The 19,720-nt window shown below is 40.6% G+C and overlaps 2 protein-coding genes and 1 long non-coding RNA gene across 7 annotated transcripts; 2 read left to right on the forward strand and 1 right to left on the reverse strand.

Annotated features, from left to right (window-relative positions):
• On the reverse strand, nt 1–17,453 carry pnpla7b (patatin-like phospholipase domain containing 7b). 4 transcript variants are annotated; one of them, XM_044362493.1, is made up of 35 exons: nt 17,374–17,453; nt 15,947–16,010; nt 15,629–15,703; nt 15,349–15,436; nt 14,836–14,915; nt 14,454–14,548; nt 13,920–14,060; nt 12,672–12,831; nt 12,468–12,548; nt 12,224–12,352; nt 11,974–12,054; nt 10,688–10,808; nt 10,523–10,594; nt 10,033–10,115; nt 9,498–9,647; nt 9,193–9,270; nt 8,669–8,874; nt 8,449–8,580; nt 8,134–8,257; nt 7,835–8,024; nt 7,418–7,567; nt 6,109–6,172; nt 5,502–5,670; nt 5,036–5,218; nt 4,733–4,851; nt 4,108–4,264; nt 3,828–3,944; nt 3,509–3,578; nt 3,253–3,369; nt 2,627–2,775; nt 2,340–2,492; nt 2,137–2,250; nt 1,666–1,750; nt 1,293–1,423; nt 1–1,140 (listed from the first exon to the last, which is right to left on the reverse strand). In XM_044362493.1, exons 2-35 carry the CDS (start codon nt 15,986–15,988, stop codon nt 1,081–1,083), a joined length of 3,966 nt encoding a protein of 1,321 aa, XP_044218428.1. In that variant the 5' UTR covers nt 15,989–16,010; nt 17,374–17,453; the 3' UTR covers nt 1–1,080. The 4 variants fall into 4 exon arrangements, with proteins under 4 accessions (XP_044218428.1, XP_044218437.1, XP_044218443.1 ...); XM_044362502.1 differs by lacking the exon at nt 17,374–17,453 and adding an exon at nt 17,312–17,366; XM_044362508.1 differs by lacking the exon at nt 17,374–17,453 and adding an exon at nt 17,129–17,147.
• On the forward strand, nt 6,796–8,765 carry LOC122989570. The gene is made up of 3 exons (XR_006405094.1): nt 6,796–6,821; nt 8,422–8,537; nt 8,675–8,765. It is a non-coding gene; the product is annotated as an uncharacterized LOC122989570 (long non-coding RNA).
• A 516-nt stretch (nt 17,454–17,969) lies between the features above and the next one.
• mrpl41 (mitochondrial ribosomal protein L41) lies at nt 17,970–19,120 on the forward strand. 2 transcript variants are annotated; one of them, XM_044362582.1, is made up of 2 exons: nt 17,970–18,073; nt 18,550–19,120. In XM_044362582.1, the coding sequence occupies exon 2, from the start codon at nt 18,567–18,569 to the stop codon at nt 18,972–18,974; it is 408 nt and encodes a 135-aa protein (XP_044218517.1). In that variant the 5' UTR covers nt 17,970–18,073; nt 18,550–18,566; the 3' UTR covers nt 18,975–19,120. The 2 variants fall into 2 exon arrangements, with proteins under 2 accessions (XP_044218517.1, XP_044218522.1); XM_044362587.1 differs by lacking the exon at nt 17,970–18,073 and adding an exon at nt 18,290–18,314.
• The last annotated feature ends 600 nt before the right edge of the window (nt 19,121–19,720 follow it).

Below are 19,720 nucleotides of genomic sequence, written 5' to 3' on the forward strand. Positions count from 1 at the left end.
CCTTGTGCTGCCTACATGACGCTTCTCCTCTCACCAGATACACGAGTGCTGTGCTCGGCACAAAAACACCAAACGGACGGACTGTTGAGCATTTAGGCTCCTCACACTGCCGTGAAAATCATATGTGTTGTAAATAGTCAGGCATGTTAGAAATACATTCATGATAAATTAGTGTAGCATAGCTTATTATAGTCAGTGTTCATATTACACTTGTCACACCTATGTGTAGATATCCCTTCATCATCACATAGAAAGGAGGGTAACACTGTATGTAGCTACATAAAATGTATATTTACTGCTTTGACCTGCATGTAAACATTATGAAACACACTTTATGTATCTGAGCTTATTATGGTATGGACGAGTTATGCATTGAACTGTCCAAAAAAGTGGCGCTGTATATTATGAAATGTTGACAGACTGTGTGCGATGTGCTTGTGTGCAGATACCAGTCTGTCTGTTTTCCATATGACTGTGACAGATAGTCAGACTCTGAGTGACTAACATATATAACAATGCAGTGAATGTGTGAAACAAGCTAAAAGAATGAATCTCTGCTGTATTCCCATAAATTAGCCTATTTATAAAAATTCCCTGCTATTTTCCCCAGAGAACTGACAGAATTCCTTGATTTTCCCTGTTTGGAACACACATCTCCCAGATGAATGATATTTTAGGAATTGCATGAACCAGTGGGAATCCTGTCAAACCACTGAAATGACCCAAGTGCAGGAAACAATAAGCCACACTGATCTCTACCCCGTTAAAACTATGCGTCGCTGGAGGTTTGACTGTCGGTAATCTGTCCTGGAGCAGGACACTGAGCACGCTACCTGGCTGAGTATCAGCTACATGTCTGTAATGCAAACTCAGTGCATTTCTCATATGTTGAAGAGGTAAATGAAAAAGTAGCTTCTGTACACTGACTCCAAGCAACAAAACTGGATTGAAACTTTATCTGTTTGAATACATTTTCTGGCTTGGAGTCAGTGTGATGCTGCATTTCTCAAACATTAGCAGAAATACTGCATTTAAAAAGTGTGTGTTTTGGACCGGTTGTGGCTTTGATGGATGTCACGGTCAAGCACTTTCTGTGGCATTCTTCAGTCGGTGTCGAACTCTGATTTGAATTTCCTCATCCTGTGAAAAAGACCAAAAGTTACAAGTTAGATTATCACTGTCTATGTCTGTGGCAATAAGAATAAGGTAAGTGTTGATGAACCTTTACATACTCTGGATTTGTTTATCTTAATTGTAAACAGGTGAGAGACTAGGATTGGTTTTGTACATACTGTTTCAGCAGTGTCTGCCGTCTCCTCTCCCTCTGTGTGTTCACTGCCGGCGGTGAACGCCTCAAAGTCGGACAGGGCGCTTTCCACCGCATCCTCCTCATAGTCTGTCTGATATTCATCAGATAGTTCCTCTGGAGGGCAGACCAAAGAACAGACAACATGCACACTCATTGTTACTATCTGAAAAACATCATCCCATTTGAAATCATACAACTGTATTCATTATGTAGTTTTTCACGAGGATATTCGATAATTTTATCCTCAAGCTTCTCATAGCACTTCAGCATGAACATGAGGTCATTTGTTGTGTGTGTCCACAGATGTTCATGGTACTTCTTCAGCTTGTGCGTTCAATATTTTACTGATCACCAACCTTCAATCAGGGCAGTCTTGACAGGTTCAATTCTTGACACAATCTCCGCCAGGTCAGTGAAGGAAGCGTTTGGACATGTGACCACCTGAAAGATATAAACTGCATCAGTCCAATGAAGATACGTTTATTTTCATCCCTTTTGCTTATAGATTTAAAACAGACAACAATGAAGAATGAATCAATGAATGAATTGATACCTATAATTCAAATTATACATGAAATTGAGAGTACTACTTTCAAGCTGGTCCACATGAAGTCTCCCACTTTCATTTTTTAATATTTTCATGGCTTGCCAAACCTGAAACAAGGTGTGTTTGACTTCACACATGCACAAATCCTGACATATTTATACATAATTCCGACATTTCCACACATTCTGGTCTGACATTTGAAGAACATTGCTGAAATTGCAAAATAAAACAAAACAACATGATCATGGCCAGGTCTGTAGTGTCTGTAGATTGCACTCACATGGGCAGATTTGGTCTTGTGTAACTCCTCCTCTCTGTCCTTAAGCATGCTGTCCACCACCCCGCTGCGCTGCCACACATCGAACAACGTCTTCCCATGGTGGTATCCCACCTCCTGCAGCCGCAGTGAGGGAGGATTAGTGTGAGACTCAAAGCTAGTAGATAGAAGAGTCGTGTGAATCAAGGGACAGAGGTGCAACTCACAGCGATCTCGTCAAACTTGCCAAACTCCAGCGTGCCGTAGCGGTCGATGGGCGGCCGGATGTACTCGCAGTATTCACTGTCTTTGACCAGTTCCAGCTGCCGGACACAGCAGACGTAAGCCAGCCGGGTTTGGATCTCTGCCATGTTCAAGACCTGGAGGGAACAATTAAATGAGTTAGACTACTGATATTCAGTATCCCAAGACTTGGACATTTTCCCACTTTGAAAAAAAAGCCACAAAACTAGAAAAGGACTACACAGGACATCTATGTTAAAGGTTAGCGTACCTTGACTTTCTCAGCCAGTGGGTTGAATCGTTTCCACAGCAGCCACCAGCCGTTCAGAGAGTCGCCATAGTTGGTCAGGTTGGTTTCATCCTGGCTTCCAACATCAATTGCGATCACAACCTTGGCTCCCATGGAGCGAGCCACGTCAGCTAGATACCAAGAGAGGGGAAAAATACATTTAAAAAAAGTTCTGACAAAGACAAACATCTTTACAATCTGTATGGACTGTGATCACTCTGTCTAAATACAACATGTTGCTAATCCTGTTTTCTGCACACAGCATGCAAATAATTACATTTATTGGTCTTAAAAGATATAAATGAGGCTTTTCAAATATGGAGGGAGCATAAAATTGGAGTTATCTGTCTATACTGATATTTTGCTCAAATTTGTAAAGGCAGCTGCAGCACCAGCAAGATTCACATTAACTGCTTTAAGTTCTCTGCATTTCCTGTGCAGACCATCAACATCACCATTCTTAAATGGTGTGTGTGTGTGTGTGTGTGTGTGTGTGTGTGTGTGTGTGTGTGTGTGGAGGGTGGGGGTGGGTGTGATGGGGTCTTAGGTGTTATTTCAAGGGTTCGAGAACACATCACTGCTCATATGAAACAGGAGCAGTTCCTCACCGGGCAGGTTGTTTATGTAACCTCCGTCCATGAGTAAGTGTCCATCTTTGGGATCACAGAGAGGCGGCAGGTAACCAGACAGCGACATACTGGCCCGGACATACCGCCACAATGACCCTGAAGAGGAGAGAAGTGTGGGATTAACAGGCTGACAAATGATGAGTTTGTCAATTTATTGATCATTTGTAATCTTTAGCTCTTAGTGAGACTTGTTCTTTTGTTTTAGGCCAGAAAAAAACATCACAGTTAAACAGACCGTAAGTGTGAACTCTCATGGTGGAAGCTGTGATATCTGTTGTAATGTTGAAGTACGGCAGCCACAGGTCCTAGCAGAGGAGAGGTGATAAAAGCATAGAAAGCAAGATTTGTGTAAAATTGCATTTGATGAGATATAGTAGTAACACATGGAAATATGCTACAACGCTAGATAAGCACAAAGCTGTAGCAGCACTAAGGCAAGATCATTGACCTTATGAGTTCCAGTTAGACACTGTATAATCCCAAAGTCAAACTCAATAGCTTCCTGTTATTGGCAGTTGGAGGAGTCTGTAATAACATTTAGTTTTAAAGTTTACCTCTATCTGTTTGCCCTTGAAGACGGAGCTGATGCTGGAGTTAAAGGAAGCTCCAGAAAACATGGAGGTGACGGGGTAGGTCAGATCCACGATCTTCTTAAAGAGAGACGTCATATCCTGGGAAAGGAGTAAGAATTATAGCAGAAGTCAAAAGTGTGTATTGATATGTCAGGAACAAACTTTCAACAACAATCCGTATCACCATCAACAAGACACAAAAGCATTTTTTTTCCAAGTATTTGTACAGTGTTAGACTATCTTCAGTATACTGTCAACACACCATGGCCCACTCACGAGCCCGAACCCTCATTCGACTGTTGCTCTTCTCCTCGGCGTACAGCGCTCCCATGAAGGAACCGATGGAGGTTCCACCCACCAGGTCGATAGGGATCCCCGCCTCCTTCAGCGCCCGCAGGATGCCGACCTGGGAGCAACCCCTGAACAGAGACAGTCTTCCGTCAAATAACATCACAAGCAGTTTCTGATACCACGTTTTGACTGCAGCAGTCATGTGTCTACCAGGAGTTTCGGGTCAGATCCGAGTGAATATAGTCCATACCTCACCAGAGCTCCACGACAAGACAGAGCAGTAAGAGAGAGAGAGAGACACGTCAATCAGAACAGACCTGCTTATGGTTGCTTTCTGTGTGCAGTTTACTGATATCACATTACATCTCACTACTGTCGACTCCTGAAATGACCGAGTGCAACTTTAAAAACATGGCTGTTATCAATTTATGAAAAGATCTCTTCGTTTTACAGGTGGGTGTGTAGTTATTTGCTTCAATCCAACAGATGCAGATGTCTAACTCCCATTTTACTCTTTATGAGTATTCAGATGGTTACTGCTGGGTATATAATAACGTTCAGTCCTACTATGCTGTTCCTCTGGATGAGTGCAGTACCTGGCGCCCCCTCCACCCAGCACGAGGGCGATGCTGTTTCCTGTTAGGATCCTGGCCAGGCGAGAGAAGTCAGAATGACGATCTGGACACTTTTCAAACACCCGCTGGTACAACTCTCTCTGAAAAACACACACACACAAACAAACGAACTGACATTACCATGCTTCAAAATGACATTCTTATAGATGAACATGTATTCTTCTCATCAGTGGAAATGACCAGTGCATTTAGATCCTGCATAAGCTAATAGTTTTGAATGTGTAGGTGTGTTATCGTGTGTGTATGTGCATGCACTTGTAGTACCAGTTTAGGTAAACTCCTCCTGGAGAACACCCTGCGGGGGCAGGACAGGTGATGGTGTCTGGAGATCCAGCTCCGCATGTTCAGCCATTCTGCCGTCCCTCTGGGTGGCGGACCGTCCTCCCTGTGCAGCAACACCAGCTGCTTCTGAGCCCGAACGGCACTGCTCTCCAACATCCGCTCCAACTACAGATAGAACAGTACTGTAAAGAGCCTCTTCTCAGCTCATCACAGAGATAAATTACAGAATAGCATCACAATACTGTGATGGTTTAGCTGATAACAATAATATTCTTTTTTACATAAAAGCAGCTTTGAGTCACATCCTTCGGTTTAATTGAAGTGGTTAAATTTCAAAGAAATAAGAGTTGGGATTATGCAACTCTTGTGTCATGTTTTTCTAGAACAGGACATCCTGTGTGCTTACAGCTAAAAAACACAACAACAGCTGTAATGTGTTAACACTGACCTCGCCCACATTGGGTTCCTGCTCACCAAGTCCCACAATGATGATGCAGTCAGCCTGGCGGATGCAGCGCTGCGTCCAAGGCGTGAGACCAGAGTCAGACTGGTAGAGGACGATGCGGTGGATGTCTTCCTGCTGGCCCAGCCAACTGGACAGACGGTACTCATGGATACTTTAGAGGAGGAGAGGTACAAACATGTCACTGAATCCCAGCCAGTTCAACCTAAAAACATGACTAAAGCCCTGTTTGCACAAATCTAGTGCTACCTGGTGGCATCTTGCAATTAACAATGTGCACCATAATCAAACACCAAAATAGGTGTTTAATCAATTCCACTAACAAATGTTGCATCAATGTCAAATGTAAATCTTACAGAGTCGAGGATTCTATGTCCATTCACTCTTCCATACTTGTTCACATCTATGAAACTCATTTGAAACATAACATTTCTGTTTCTGTACTGTTGTAACTGATAAAATTAAGTACTGACATCTTCCCCAGTTAACGTCTCGTTGAAATGTTATCACCAGCAATGCCTCATTGGGAATCTGAACTAATTTCCCATCACTTCTCTATTCACACGTTTCAATCATTCAATCAATTATTTACTTGTCCAGAGCAGCAGAGCCCAGTCGCTGTTTGATGATGTCACTGGTCAGCAGTAGAGTGGGGCCTGCAGGAAACACGGAGAAATCAATCAATCCCCTGTGAAACTGCCGTGAATTACAGTTGTACAATCATCACAAGTGTGTAAAAGCAGACATGAACGTATCTGCAAAGGAAATTTTCCTTTTGATGTGCAGTTAGTAATGCAGGTCTTGACTTTTGGAGTGTACTTTTATCAGTGTAACATTGTGAAGACAAGCATTAAGCAGAAGAGAGGAGACACTGTGATGTATAGACCAGCGAGTTTCACTAAAAGTCCACCAAAATTAAACTCCAACATACCATACATTATCCCCCAAACATTTCCAGCTATCATGCCTTTATCAGGAAGGTATTTATCACCTCATGGTATATCAAAGAGGAAAATCTAGATATGTAGATGTAGAAAATCTAGAAAGAACTATTGACATGTAAAACCAAACTAAATGTGTTTCAACTCGATGTTTCTGACCAAAGATGAAACAAACAAAACAAACATCCATTTTCTGTCCATCAGTGATTAGTTCATCTGATTCAGGTGCATTCATTAGCTCTAATTAGCATCAGCTGTGCTAATTAGCTAATAAACCTTTATGTCCACATAAGTTCAGGTTAGTTTTACACATGGTCCGTCCACACTCACATGTTTTTTTTTTATTTTCTCTTATTTAGTCAGAGTAAGTGTGTGTGTACACTAGTGCTGCAACAATTAGTTAATTAATCAACTATTCAATTAATTATCATCGATTAATTGTTTGGTCACTTTTTAAGAGGAAAATTTCCAAAGTCTCTGGTTTTCAAATGTGAATATTTTCTGGTTTCTTTAGTTCTCTATGATAGTAAACTGAATATCTTTGAGTTGTGGACAAATCAAGACATTTGAGAACACTGATCAACATTTTATAGACCAAACAATGAATTGATTATTGAGAAAATAATCAACAGATTGATCATTAATGAAAACAATCATTAGTTGCACCACCTTCAAATAATAAAAACGTAGTTTTGCATATATAATAGTGTTTTCTTCTACTAGATTTTTACATACTTCTACACTTGGGTTTAAATTTAAATACAGAACTTTGGAGCACTTTTTTTTATTGTGATATTATGTCTCAATAGGCAACTGTTTGCTATCAAGTTTGACACATTGACTTGAAAATGAGTATGCAAGTTAATGATGCCTACTATAAAGGACTGAGCGGTTTGGTGTGTATGTGTGTGTGTGTGTGTGTGTGTGTGTGTGTGTGTGTGTGTGTGTGTGTGTGAGTACCGATGCCGTTGAGTGCATGCTGCAGCTCCAGAGTGAAGGCAGTGAGAGGAACCTCCTCAGACACAGGCAGGATGGTCACAGTGGACAGGTTGGACACCGGGTTCCCTGCATCCCACTTACTGGTGGGGGTGTGGAGAGCCAGACTACGTGCTGCAGGGCAGAGGAGCGTTTCACTTATTGGATATTTCAAACAGAAAAGAACATTTTTATCTCATATCTTTCTAAACTGCAATACAATCCATTTAAGTATTGTTTTACAGCCACAGTGGATTTTACATCTTATTAATCAGCCAGTTAATATTTCAGAAAGCCAACTAGATGACTTCTTGTGTTCCACCTGCTGGTATAGTACATAGTACAAATTCAGTCCCATCCTGACACACACTTATACACACTTATAAACGGGGATATGATTACCAGCCAGAGGCCCGTTGACCTGCTGCATGTTGCCCAGGATCTTCTGTCCCAGCAGATGAATCAGTCTAGTGACAACCTGAGGATACCTCCTCTTGATGGAGTTCAGAGCTCCTTCAGGCAGCTTGGCCAGCTCAGAGTCCCTGACGGCGTGGACTGTGGTAGCACGGTTCATGTGGGTCAAGGCCTCAACCTGGATGATCCACAAAACAGGTTTTTATGCTGCATTCAAATGACTTCCACTAGCATAATGTCTCAAACTTGATTTCAAATTACTGGATACGACATTTCTGACAACTCACCACACCAATCAGATCGCCGCGACCGTACTCTCCAGCTAGCTCCTTCTTCCCATCATCCTTTGCGATGACAGAGCGCAGTCGGCCACTGAGGACGATGAAGGTGCTATCTGACTTGTCTCCCTGTCTAAAAACAACGAGAAAATGGAAAAATCCGGTATTATCCTAAACACACCAACACAATGTTAGACATGAAGTATTAAGTGTAGCTAAATAAATGACTATCTCCAGCGAGTAATAAGTTAAGTAATATTATTACGTCCGATAATAATGATGCATTCAATGTTTCAGTAAGAAGTGGCTCCATAGAGTAGATACCTGTAGACAGCGCGGCCAGCCTCCACAGCCATCCAGTCAAGAGCGAAGTCGATCTGTCTGACGAACGGTGACACCCTCTTCACCACAGTGTGAGCTACGTTCAACACCACCCTGGGCTCCTCTCGCATCATCCTGCAAAGTTGAAAACAGATTTGTTTGCAACCTAAAACTATGATGAGGAAAAATCGATCGTGTTTTGTGTGTGTGTGTTTGTTCCTACTCGTAGAAGTGAGCCTTCGATATGGAGAGGAAGGTGCAGTCTCGGTGAGCTCGGACAGTGAAGATAAGAGGCTCCCCCGTGAGAACGGCCAGGTGACCCACCATTTCCCCCGGGTGGGTGACGAACAACAGGGTCTCCTCCTCGCGGTCGATCATCCGCTGGTAAACGTGGAGCGTCCCCGAGATGATGAACGCCACGCTCACATCCTGTAAGTGATGCAGAGGAGGAGAAGAAAAACAACAGGTGTGTATTAGGGCTGATTCCCGTTCCTGTGAAAAGACGGTCGAAGAACATAACACATCATAAAAGGGAGGTCTTAATTACAATTAGACCAGTGTGGTCTACATCAGAAAATCTATCAAAGTGGAGGCAGTGCACATCTGCATGTAGCTTCAAACCGTTTAGATTTTATAAGAATAAATAATGTAATTTAGCAGTAAAAATGAAATACATGTAATCTAACATTATAGTTTAACAGTAACTGGGCCACTCTGAGCTGCATCAGTGCGTCCCTGCAGACCGACCTGGTCTCCCTGGTGGGCCACAACACTGCCGGCTTTGACCTGCCGAAGATTCACTCTCCCCTCCAGCAGACCGGGGTCCTGATGACATGAAAATTGTAATTGAACATATAATTTGTATAACATATAATATTTCACAGATTGTTACTGTACTTTCTGGTTGCTGTGCCACTAAAATTTACCTTTGTGGGATCAATAAAGTGTCAACTCTTGATCAAATACTGCATTTTTTTAGTTTTTGGTGCTAAAGCAATTTTACAGGCAAATAAAATACATGTTACAGACAGTAGATGTAGTTTGTATGTTACCTGTATCTGGATGACCTGCAGCAGATCCTTTTTGGCAGCTTGAAAAATGGCGTTGACCTTATTATGGTGGACATTCCCTCCTCCTGTATCATTGTAGTGGTAAACAGCAGATGGAGTGTGCAGCATCGTCACACTCTTCTTTAGAATAGACTGAGGAGACAGAGAGAGAGAGAGATAGAATAATGGAGACTAAATGTCTTTGAGAAAGATACTGAACACTCAATCTGAGTAACCCTGTCTATGCACACAGTGTAGTAAAATGATCCACTAAACCTACTGTGTGACATCATTCTGTGTGTTATCTGATCAGTCTGTACATTTTTCTATGCAAGATTGCATATAAATACATCAAGAACTTGCCAGTTGAAATCCTTACACCACTTGGTGGCAGGAAAAGAGACAGAGAGGAATTCTTTCCTCCAATCATACAGTAGATATTTCTTTATTTCTCTTCAGCAAAGAATTCAACTGCTGCTGATTGGATAAACAGTTCTAACAACTGCCAAAAGGTAGAAGAAGAGACAGAGCGAGAGACCTTCACAGGACTTGGAGGCACCATCTCCTCTTTGGCAACTTTCTCCCGTTCATAAACTTTGTTGAGGTCGACTGACATTTCACCTGCATGACACAAAGAGGTAACAGTTACCATGGTGATCGTTAGGTTTGCTCCCTGTGCTGATGTGTCTCAGAGGCTGCAGTAGTTATTAGATTATATAGACCTGCTAGTTGTCACGGCAGCAGCATTTGAAAGCTGATTTTTCAAGTTTGTTTATACTTATTATATTATTATAATATTATATTCCATTTCAGTCAATAGATACTCTAAATCTTACACACTGGTCCTTAAACAGGAATATTGTTTCTAGAGAGGTTACCAATGCATCTTAAAATATCTTAAAATAAACCAAACCCTCTGCATGTCTAGATACTGCAACAGGAAAGTGAAAAAATATTTTGTTTCCGTAATTTGTGCAAGAAAGGTACTGAAAAAGTATTTTAAAAAATGATGCTGCGTGTGTGTTTACCTGTAACAGCTATCGGGTTGGAGAGAGAGCGAGGTTTCTTGTATTTCGACGTTTCAGAGAGGCTGGCTTTTTCTGTTATAGAGAGAAACAGAATGCTTGAGAAGAAAATGACGACACGACATTAACGCAACCTGACAAGAGGAAACGGACGCTGTTGTTTCTGACCTGTGTCGGCTTTTTCAGAGCCCGGCTCATCAGAGTGGGACGGATGCCTGCGGAGGCCTCGGTGTGGATGAGCCTCACCCAGAACATGAGCCACCGACACCAAGGAGATGGCTTGACTTTCCTGTAACACACACAAACATTTACTGTTTACATTACTCGTAAACCTTCTCTAATGTAATAAGGTTGGACTGATGAGGTGGAAAGCTAATATCAACCAGTCAGTGTGGTCCAACATATTCTATAATGAATCCCATCTTAATTTAGAACTTCACATATTTATGCATAGATACTTCTGTGGAGAGGAGCTGAAGTCAAGATTTTGAGTCTTTGCAACAAACACTGGCTCGGTTGGCTCGAGCCGCCGAGAAATAAAGAAATAAAGTTGATTTCTACAGTTTTAATGACACTGACTGACACTCATGTGAGTGGAAGTGAGTGCAAAGAAACAGTGAAAAAACTTTTCAGAGGTCATGCAGGCAGCAGTGTAGTGTACTAAATGAATCTTAACAGAACTGGCTTACTTCAGTGAGTGGTGATACTGTGAGCAGTGTCAACATACAACAGCAACTATACCACACCTTTCAAAAGCTTTAAAGAACCCAGTAACAAGGGGACAGTTTCCCCTCAGACAATTCACTAACTGTAACTCTACAAATGCCCCTGAAGAAAGTCCTACAAACTAAAATAGCTCTCAAAGTCTCAGAACATAAAACAGACATTTGAACAGGAAATCTGAACTCTGTAATTGCAGTGAATCACAGAGAAACCTTTTTGTTTTATTGCCTTGATATCCTAAAGCGTATCTCCCAAAGACTGATGGGAATGATTTTTTTTATTAACAGACAACATAATTTTCATTTTGTTATCATTTTGACTGAGCCTTCAACAAAATGACATTGTGCATTGTTATAATGTCTCTTTCCCTGCACCTTGTTGCAGCCTGAGACCTTTAACCTCTATGTGTGTGTGCGGTTCGTTGTACACCTGAGGTGATATTAGCTCTGTCTTGTACATACAGAACTTGACCAACTGACAAATGCTACTCCTGCTCTGAGGAAGACCTCAGGCCAAAACGGCTCTGCAAGGAAATTTCAATAAACCGCAAAGTTGAACTCACTGCTTTGACGCTACCTTTCTCTGCTCTGAGAGAGAACGACGCAGAAAAATAAAACAAAAAGAGAAAAAAACAAGTGCAAGGTCAAAAATTCCAGTAATACAGAAGTGAAACATTTTTACAGAACGTCAGAAAGTCTGGAGTGCAGTTTGGCAAAAAAAAAGAACAGTACCGGGTTGAAGAGCTCAGTGGTCAGGCCGAGGTAGTTGTGTAAGGCGAGGAAGGTGACTCTCTGGAGACGCACCATGATGATCTACGGAGGACAGGAGAGCAGCAGGAGAACACAGACTGCATTAAAACAGGACATATTTGGAGGTCGTCTGTGCTTTTGTTGCATGTTAAACACTTGCTGAGATGTTACATGCGATGCCTGTAGCTCACTTCGTAATTTACATACTTCTCTTTGTCACTTGTCACTTTACCTGGATGACGCGGACCAGAGTTTCAGGATATTTCTCAAACACTGACTGAAAGGCTGCAGCTGGTAGACGCAGGACAGTGGAGGGAACTGCAGCCCTCGCAGACACAGTCTTGTAAGGAGCTGGATAGCCCTGAAATACATCAAATACAGTTTGTGGAGAAAGATTTTATTGATAAATCCTAAAGCAGAGATTAAAAAACAAAAGCATGAAAAAGTAAGCAGCTACAGATGGATGGCAGACATACAGTGATGATATCCAGGATGCTGAGCAAACTGTGGACGCTGTCTCCTGTTAAAACCTCCTTCACCACAGCGTCCGTACCATCCTGCAGCAAGAAAACAGTCAAGATTTCCATATTGATCACCGATATGCAGAAAAACAGAATGTGACTACTAAACACAACATGCTTCTGATTTCTGAGAAGCTGTGGGTGTTTTTCCGGTCTTACGCTCTCATGGATGCACAGCTCCAGGCGGCCATCTTGAACCACGTAAATACTGTCATCGGTGTCACCCGGTCGGAAGAGCGCCTCTCCCTGGTGCAGCTGGATCAGCACCATGTGACGACAGAGCTCCAGGAAGAGAGGCTTCTCGAAGTGTCCGAGCACCCTGGTCACAACACACGTGTACATATGGTGTCATTATTTTACTACTAATGATGATAACCATGTTTCCACTATTAATAATTCAAGTGAAGGTATTTTAACAATAAAATGTAATTGGATAAACTGCATCACATCCAATATATAACAAATCTAACTTCTGACACCAAAGATGCTCTGCTCTGTCAGAAATACAACAGAAGAAGAAGAAGAAGAGCAACTCCTGTATCTGTTCACAGCGCATCTGAGAGGATTCATTCTGTCACCTTGTTTTCATAAAGACGAGCAAAAATCAAGGAAAACCAAACAATGTGACCATTTTGTCATTAATTTCGTATCATGTGAAATATGTGCATGGGTCAGTTTTTTTCTAATTAATCGATCAACAGAAAATGAATCCAAACTATAACCATATATATCCAGCTTGTGTGAATAATTATTGTTTTCTTAGACCTTTAGGGGAGTAAAATCTTCTCTTTGGTTTTGGTTCTGTTGCTGTTTCAATATGTCAACTGGGGATTTCAGAAACTGTGATGGGGATTTTTCACTGTTTTTCAGTGTGCAGTGTGTTTAAATTGATTAGTCAAAAAAATAATTGACATAATCAGTAATGAAAATAATTGTTATTTGCAGCCTACAATGAAAACTAGAGAGGCATAAATACTACCGAAAATGAGTTTGATGTGATTAAAATCTCTTAACTTCTGTCCTTCTAATAGTAACTGTGAGCATGATTGAAGCCCTGGTAAACATTTTATACCCATTTGGTGTATAAAACTGTAATTGTTCCTCACAATTTCTTAAATCCAGAGGTGCAAATTGCAAAACTCAACTATACTGTATAAAACAAGGAAGCAGCAAATCCTCTAATTGGAGAAAGACAGAACCAAAGATTTTTTGTCAGTTTTGCTTCCAAATAACTTCAAAGATTCATTGATAATAAAACAGTTGGCTATTATTGTATTTTCAGTTGATGAAACAATTATTCTAATACAGCGACTATTGACCAGGTCTGTACTGTACGTCACTGTGTGGAAACTGTCTTCCTGTTCATGTGGAGGATGATGATGATGATGAAGTGTGTAATTGACTTACCTGACATTTTTCAGCATGTACAACACTTCGGAGGGCAGATGGGAGTTCTGCACATCAAACTCAGTCAAGTCGGCCTCCAGCAGACTAGGAGGAGGCTCTTTGGGCTGCAGGGTGGGGGGCTCCCTCCGGATACGCAAGATCCTAACACACACACACACATTAATATGTAGGTTAATGTAGGTTACTTCATATCATGAAAATATATGCCTGCCATTTTTTCTGTAGTATTTATATCAGAAATGCTCCTTTTTTGTAAATTATTTTCTGTTTATCTTTATTTATATTCTGATGGATTATGAATGATTGCAAAATTGAGGTTTGAAATGTGTGCTTGATTGAAATCACTCCAAGCTGAAGCTGTTCTTAAAATCAATCATATACAGTAGATCCAACATATTCTGATAATGTCACCTCATGCAGGACACCTTAACGTAGCATCTTATCTTCAAGGTCCAAGTACTGGAAGTGGACCATGAGTGAAGATTATTTTGTCTTAGTGGAAGAATGAACCAGATACTTGAAGAAAGGACTCACTTGCGAGCTATAGACAGGACTTTGGTCCTCTTCCTCATCCTCTGCCGGGAAGCTGGGTTTGAATTAGAGGCAGAGGTGGAGGACAACGTCTGCACCTGCAACACCGAAAAATGGAAAAACTTTACAGAATAATATTAATAATAAACTAATCATGCTTATAGCAGACATCTGAAGGTATTAAAGATATGTGTGTCCTGCTACCAGTATAATGATTTATTAACATATCAATACAACTCATTATAAAACTCAAATCAAACATTTTGATTCACGTCATACATTATATATTTTATATAAATGATTAGTAAAAATAAATCCAGTGTGCAGCAGCAGGGCGCCGCTCCACACAGTGTGTTATATGTGTAGAGAAAAGGGCGGGACCGACCTTTCTCATGATCTTTCGGCCGTAGAACATGACCTTGTCTCTCTTCCTGAAGCGATAGTGAGGAATGCCGGCTTCCTCCTCTGAAACACATCACACATCTTCTGTAAGAACATCTGCAAACAGCTGCATCAGTGCTCCTCATACTAGCATCGCTCTGATGTACGAGGCTGATGCTGCATTTTCAGGGACTTTAAATTGTTCAAAATAACAAAACGTGTGCACGGACTACTTGACTTCTTATCCTTTTGTATTAACGAGGTCACATTTCTACAATTATTCAACTACCTGGACTACAACTACTAAATGATTAGAACTGTGTAACAATCATCATTAAGAATCCTCTAGAGCTGCAATTATGTGTCAATTAATTGATTAGGCAATTGTCAGTAAATTGATCTACAACGATTTTAGAAATCAATTCATTGTTTCAGTCATTTTTCAATCAAAGTCTAACACTGCTGCCCCCCCCCCCCCCCCCCCCGCAGACTAAACAGAGTGCGTGCGGGCACTGACTTGACAGTTTGTATCTTCTGTAAAGAAGGAACACGACAACACCGAGGACACAAACGACTGTCACAGCTCCGATCAGAACAGCCGTCCACTGGAAGAAAAACAGACAAAACATTCACAGGATCATGATCAGCTGTATTCACCTCATTCTTCACATTTATACTACCCACTAGGACCTTAAACAACAGTTAAAGGAAAAGTTTTGACTGTTCTGGTCAATTAAGTGGCTAAAAAAAGGAACACTACTCCTGTGCACTACAATACAAAGACTGCTGGTGTTTACCATATTTGCTTCTGTTCTTTCCTCTACGAACTGCTGCATCCTGGCCTTTATCTCGCTGCCGAGGGGAACCAGACTCTGAAACATAAAGAACGGAAACAACATCACGGGATATGCTGGAGATCAAAGCAGAACGAGGATCATTCAATTGAAGATATGACTGAATAACAACTTAATCAACAACAATGCAGAATATCTGGAATGCATTTGTTTGCATCAGAGTTGTGATGGCTGTTTACTGTCATAACCTTGTATCTAAAGGCCACGCTGAAGACAACAACATAGAACTTTATTTTCAAACAGTTTTGAGGAATTACATACCGGGTATATACTGCAGCTGTCCGCTTCATCATTGTCCTCCATTCCTCATACACAAGATAACACGCTAAAAAAAAAAAAGGCAATGAAAATTACATTGAAACCATGAAGAGTGCCTTTAAGAAAGATTTCATGCCGGATATGACTAACATGGTAATGTATTTTGATGAAGCTTTTGTGATTATATATTAATAGCCCTGGACATGCAACATTAGAGCCTTAACCAGCACAGGGCCTGACAGAAATCTGGGTTAAAGATCACCTACTGTGCCCAAGAAAAAAAAGAGGTCACAAGCTCAGTGTTTGTAACCAGACACTCCCTGCTGCAGTCACACTGCCATACAATGAGCTGCATGCAGCCACACACTCACTGATAGTCCAGTCCAAACCAGCAGAGAGCTTGTTCCAGATAAACATTTAGACCAACATGTTTAGTTTGTTTACTACGTATATATATCCACGAGGGTCACTTCTCTCGCCAATCTATTTTGTTATCTGTTTTGTCTTTTGGTGCCAAAGTCCATTCAACCATTCAAGATGTTTGTTATTGGCGCTCAGAAGGTTTTATGCCGAATACAAAAGTGGATTTGAGTCATTCAGAAACATCTTATGCAATGATCGTCGAATTCGCTGATGAGAAAATCAATCAGTCAGAATGAATCACTGGCAAGATATTTTTAAAGGAGTTTACAGCGCGTGATGGGTGTTACAGCGTATTTGGTGACCCATCAGATTCTGTGACCTGCAGTGGTGGAAGAAGTCCTGTATTTAAGTAAAAGTATCAATACTACAATGTAAAAATACTTCTCTACATTTAAAATCTATTTACGTAAAAGTATAGAAGTATTACCATACTTTTAGTACATAAGTACTAAAGTAACAGTACTCATTTTGCAGGAAATCATCGGGCTGTGTTTGTACTTTTAATTAGTTAAAGTTTAGTACTTTAAGTAGGATTTTAAATGCAGATTTTTTTTTACTTGTAATGGAGTATTTTTACATAGTAGTATTGATACTTAAGTAAAAGATCTGAATATTTCTTCCCCTGCAGGTCACAGAATCTGACGGGTCCCCAAACATGGAGTAACATATCTATTACTAGTTGACGCGATTTAAATGTAACTTTAACATTAGTAAGTTGTAGATGAAGCAAAATAATTCACACTTCTACATTGAAATATTTACCATCAGCTGACACCTGAGAAGTACGCAGAGAGTCCAAATTTAATGTCAAATGTAGAAACTTCAACTTTGTTATAGCTAATTCTGACAGACTGACCGCCTCTGCAATCCGCTACACAAGTTAACACACAACACAATGCAAGAGAAAAGTTTGTGTTGTTGACAGAGTCCAATACAAATACAAACCAATAAACAAGCCTTTGGTTCAATTCTTTCTACTTAGCCGACCAAACAGTTTTCCCACGTACCTTTATTGTGTGTCCAAGTATTTGTGTACACATGCCGGGAAGAGTGTAAAGTAAATTTAGTATAAACAACCTGCACGTCCTGTTATTCCTATCAAAATAAAGACGGTGGTCAAGCTAGACGTTCTGCTCAACGTGATTTCACATTCATTCAGTCAGTCAGTCAGTCAATAATGAATGAATAAATAAACAAATAAAAATACATAAATGACTAAATAAAACAAAATGATAAATATTAAATAATACATAAATGTATAATAATAAAAATAATAACTTCCTCCTCAGAGAAAAGTTCCAATTTCAACTGTGTGAACAATTAGTCAAACTTGATAATGACATGATAAATAATGAATACATTTACAAAGACCAGACTGTCACCGAGACTTCCTGTTTCCACAGCGCAGTAAATAAAATGTTTACTGATGCAAATCAACAGCTTAACTCCCCAGTGACAGAAAACACACAAACAGTTCAGCTGAACACTTAAAGCCAGTATTAGAACATAGACACGTTTCTCTCCATTTATTTTGAAGGCTCGACAGTTCAGCACTAGTATCCTGGATTGTAATTGGTCGGCACTATCCTAGATTGTAATTGGTTGGCAGTATCCTGGATTGTAATTGGTTAGCAGTGGTGACTTTTGGCCAATCGCTGAGCATTTCACTGCACAGTACTCTTCACTCTAACCAGCAGTGTGCTCAAGGTGAGTCGTATTTTATAACAATTTAGCAACATATGAGCATTTTGTAAAGTGTAAAATTTAAACGGTGTTTACCGTCTGTATCTTTTAATATTGTGTTAAGTTAGCCTGCTAGCTGCTAGCAGTCGATGCTACATTACCTGATAACTGAGAGGTTATCGTTAGCCGAATAGCGACGCAGGTTTCCTTTAACTTATCTTCACATTTCCACTAACTTACATATTGATCAATGTGTTAATAACACGTAACGTCGCAGACACCATAGATTAATTGATTCAGTAAGCAGCAACTAACAACATTAGTGTCAGAAGAAGATGGTTTCTTTGGACTCTCTTGGGGGGGTCACATTTACTCCACTTGTATAAAGAATATATAAATCATTAGTCGAGTCAGGGAAACAAGTGCTGACGTGCCGGATGTAAAATTGATGTTGTCTTCATTAGGATACAGGTGTGAAATAATCTGTTTGTCCTCCACAGTTTCTCTGTGTGGAAGGATGGGTGTGTTATCCAATCTGATGAGGGGTCTGGTGAGAGGAGCCGACAGGATGTCAGAGTTCACCAGCAAGCGTGGTTCAAGGACTCACAATAAAGGCAGGGGCTCAAGGCCCACTGGACTGAGGCTCTCCAGCAGGAAGTTTCTGTCCATACGGGCCATGATTCCTGAGTTTGTGGTGCCTAACTTGGAGGGATTCAAACTCAAACCCTATGTATCATACCGCTCCCCCAGAGGAGCAGAGCCTCCACTCACAGCACAGAGTTTGTTTGCTGAGGCTGTGGCCCCTCAGATCAAGAAAGACTTTGAAGAGGGCACTTTCAACAAAGAACAGCTGGAGAAATACGGATTTGAGCCCACACAGGAGGGGAAGCTATTCAAACTTTATCCCAAGAACTTTGTGCGTTAAAGATGAACTGTGTGTATTTACAAGGAAAGGCACAGACTGCTGATTACCTGAAAGAACAACATGGGACTGTAAATAATGTTAAATCTATTTTCTAAGTGGCTGACTTCTGTTATCAGGCAAAATAAAATCTAATCCATATTGTGAAATTGTACATTGATTATTGCAAACATCACTTGAAAAAAAAATATTTTATTGTTTCAGATAAAAACTGTTGTGAACAGAGCTGGTGATCATTTACATGTCTACTGATAGAAGCATTCTCAAATAGGCGTCTGTGACAAACGTGGGCTGGTGACAAATAGCATAATTCAAATGTACATGCACATAACCGTCCTAATAAGTTATCCTGCATGTCGGCTTATACAGATGATTTCTACAGTATAGTCATTCATTTTTGCTGAGAACCCCCCCTTGAAGTCCAAAAAATGTTCACACTTGTGTTCAAGTTAATATGTGCAGTGACACTATAGGTTGTCTAGGTAACGTTATTGGTGAGAAGGTGTAAAAAGAAAAAACCAGGAATAAAAGTGGCCTCTACACATTTTCATATACCACTTTGATGATGTTTCCAAAATCACCATAGTACGAAAGTTACTACCTCAGATTTCTCTTTTGTTTTTGGATAAATGTAAAAAAAGGGGGTTTATCTAACGGCAGCAGCACCTTTAACCAGCAAATCTGGGCCAAAATATGAAGAGAGTTTCCCTTTGAGGATTGATAAAGGTATCAGACACATTAGCACACAC

This window comes from Thunnus albacares, chromosome 2 (genome assembly GCF_914725855.1).
Source record: "Thunnus albacares chromosome 2, fThuAlb1.1, whole genome shotgun sequence".
NCBI lineage: Eukaryota > Metazoa > Chordata > Actinopteri > Scombriformes > Scombridae > Thunnus > Thunnus albacares.

Bases quoted from the DNA above. Each gene is read 5' to 3' on its own strand.
- mrpl41 (XM_044362582.1), top strand. From the start codon at position 18,567: ATGGGTGTGTTATCCAATCTGATGAGGGGTCTGGTGAGAGGAGCCGAC.
- pnpla7b (XM_044362493.1), bottom strand. From the start codon at position 15,988: ATGGAGGACAATGATGAAGCGGACAGCTGCAGTATATACCCG. The intron at 10,809-11,973 runs GTACTGTTCTTT...TGTGTGTTACAG, and splicing joins CCACTGAGCTCTTCAACCCG to GAAAGTCAAGCCATCTCCTT. The intron at 4,852-5,035 runs GTACTACAAGTG...TGTGTTTTTCAG, and splicing joins GGAGGAGTTTACCTAAACTG to AGAGAGTTGTACCAGCGGGT.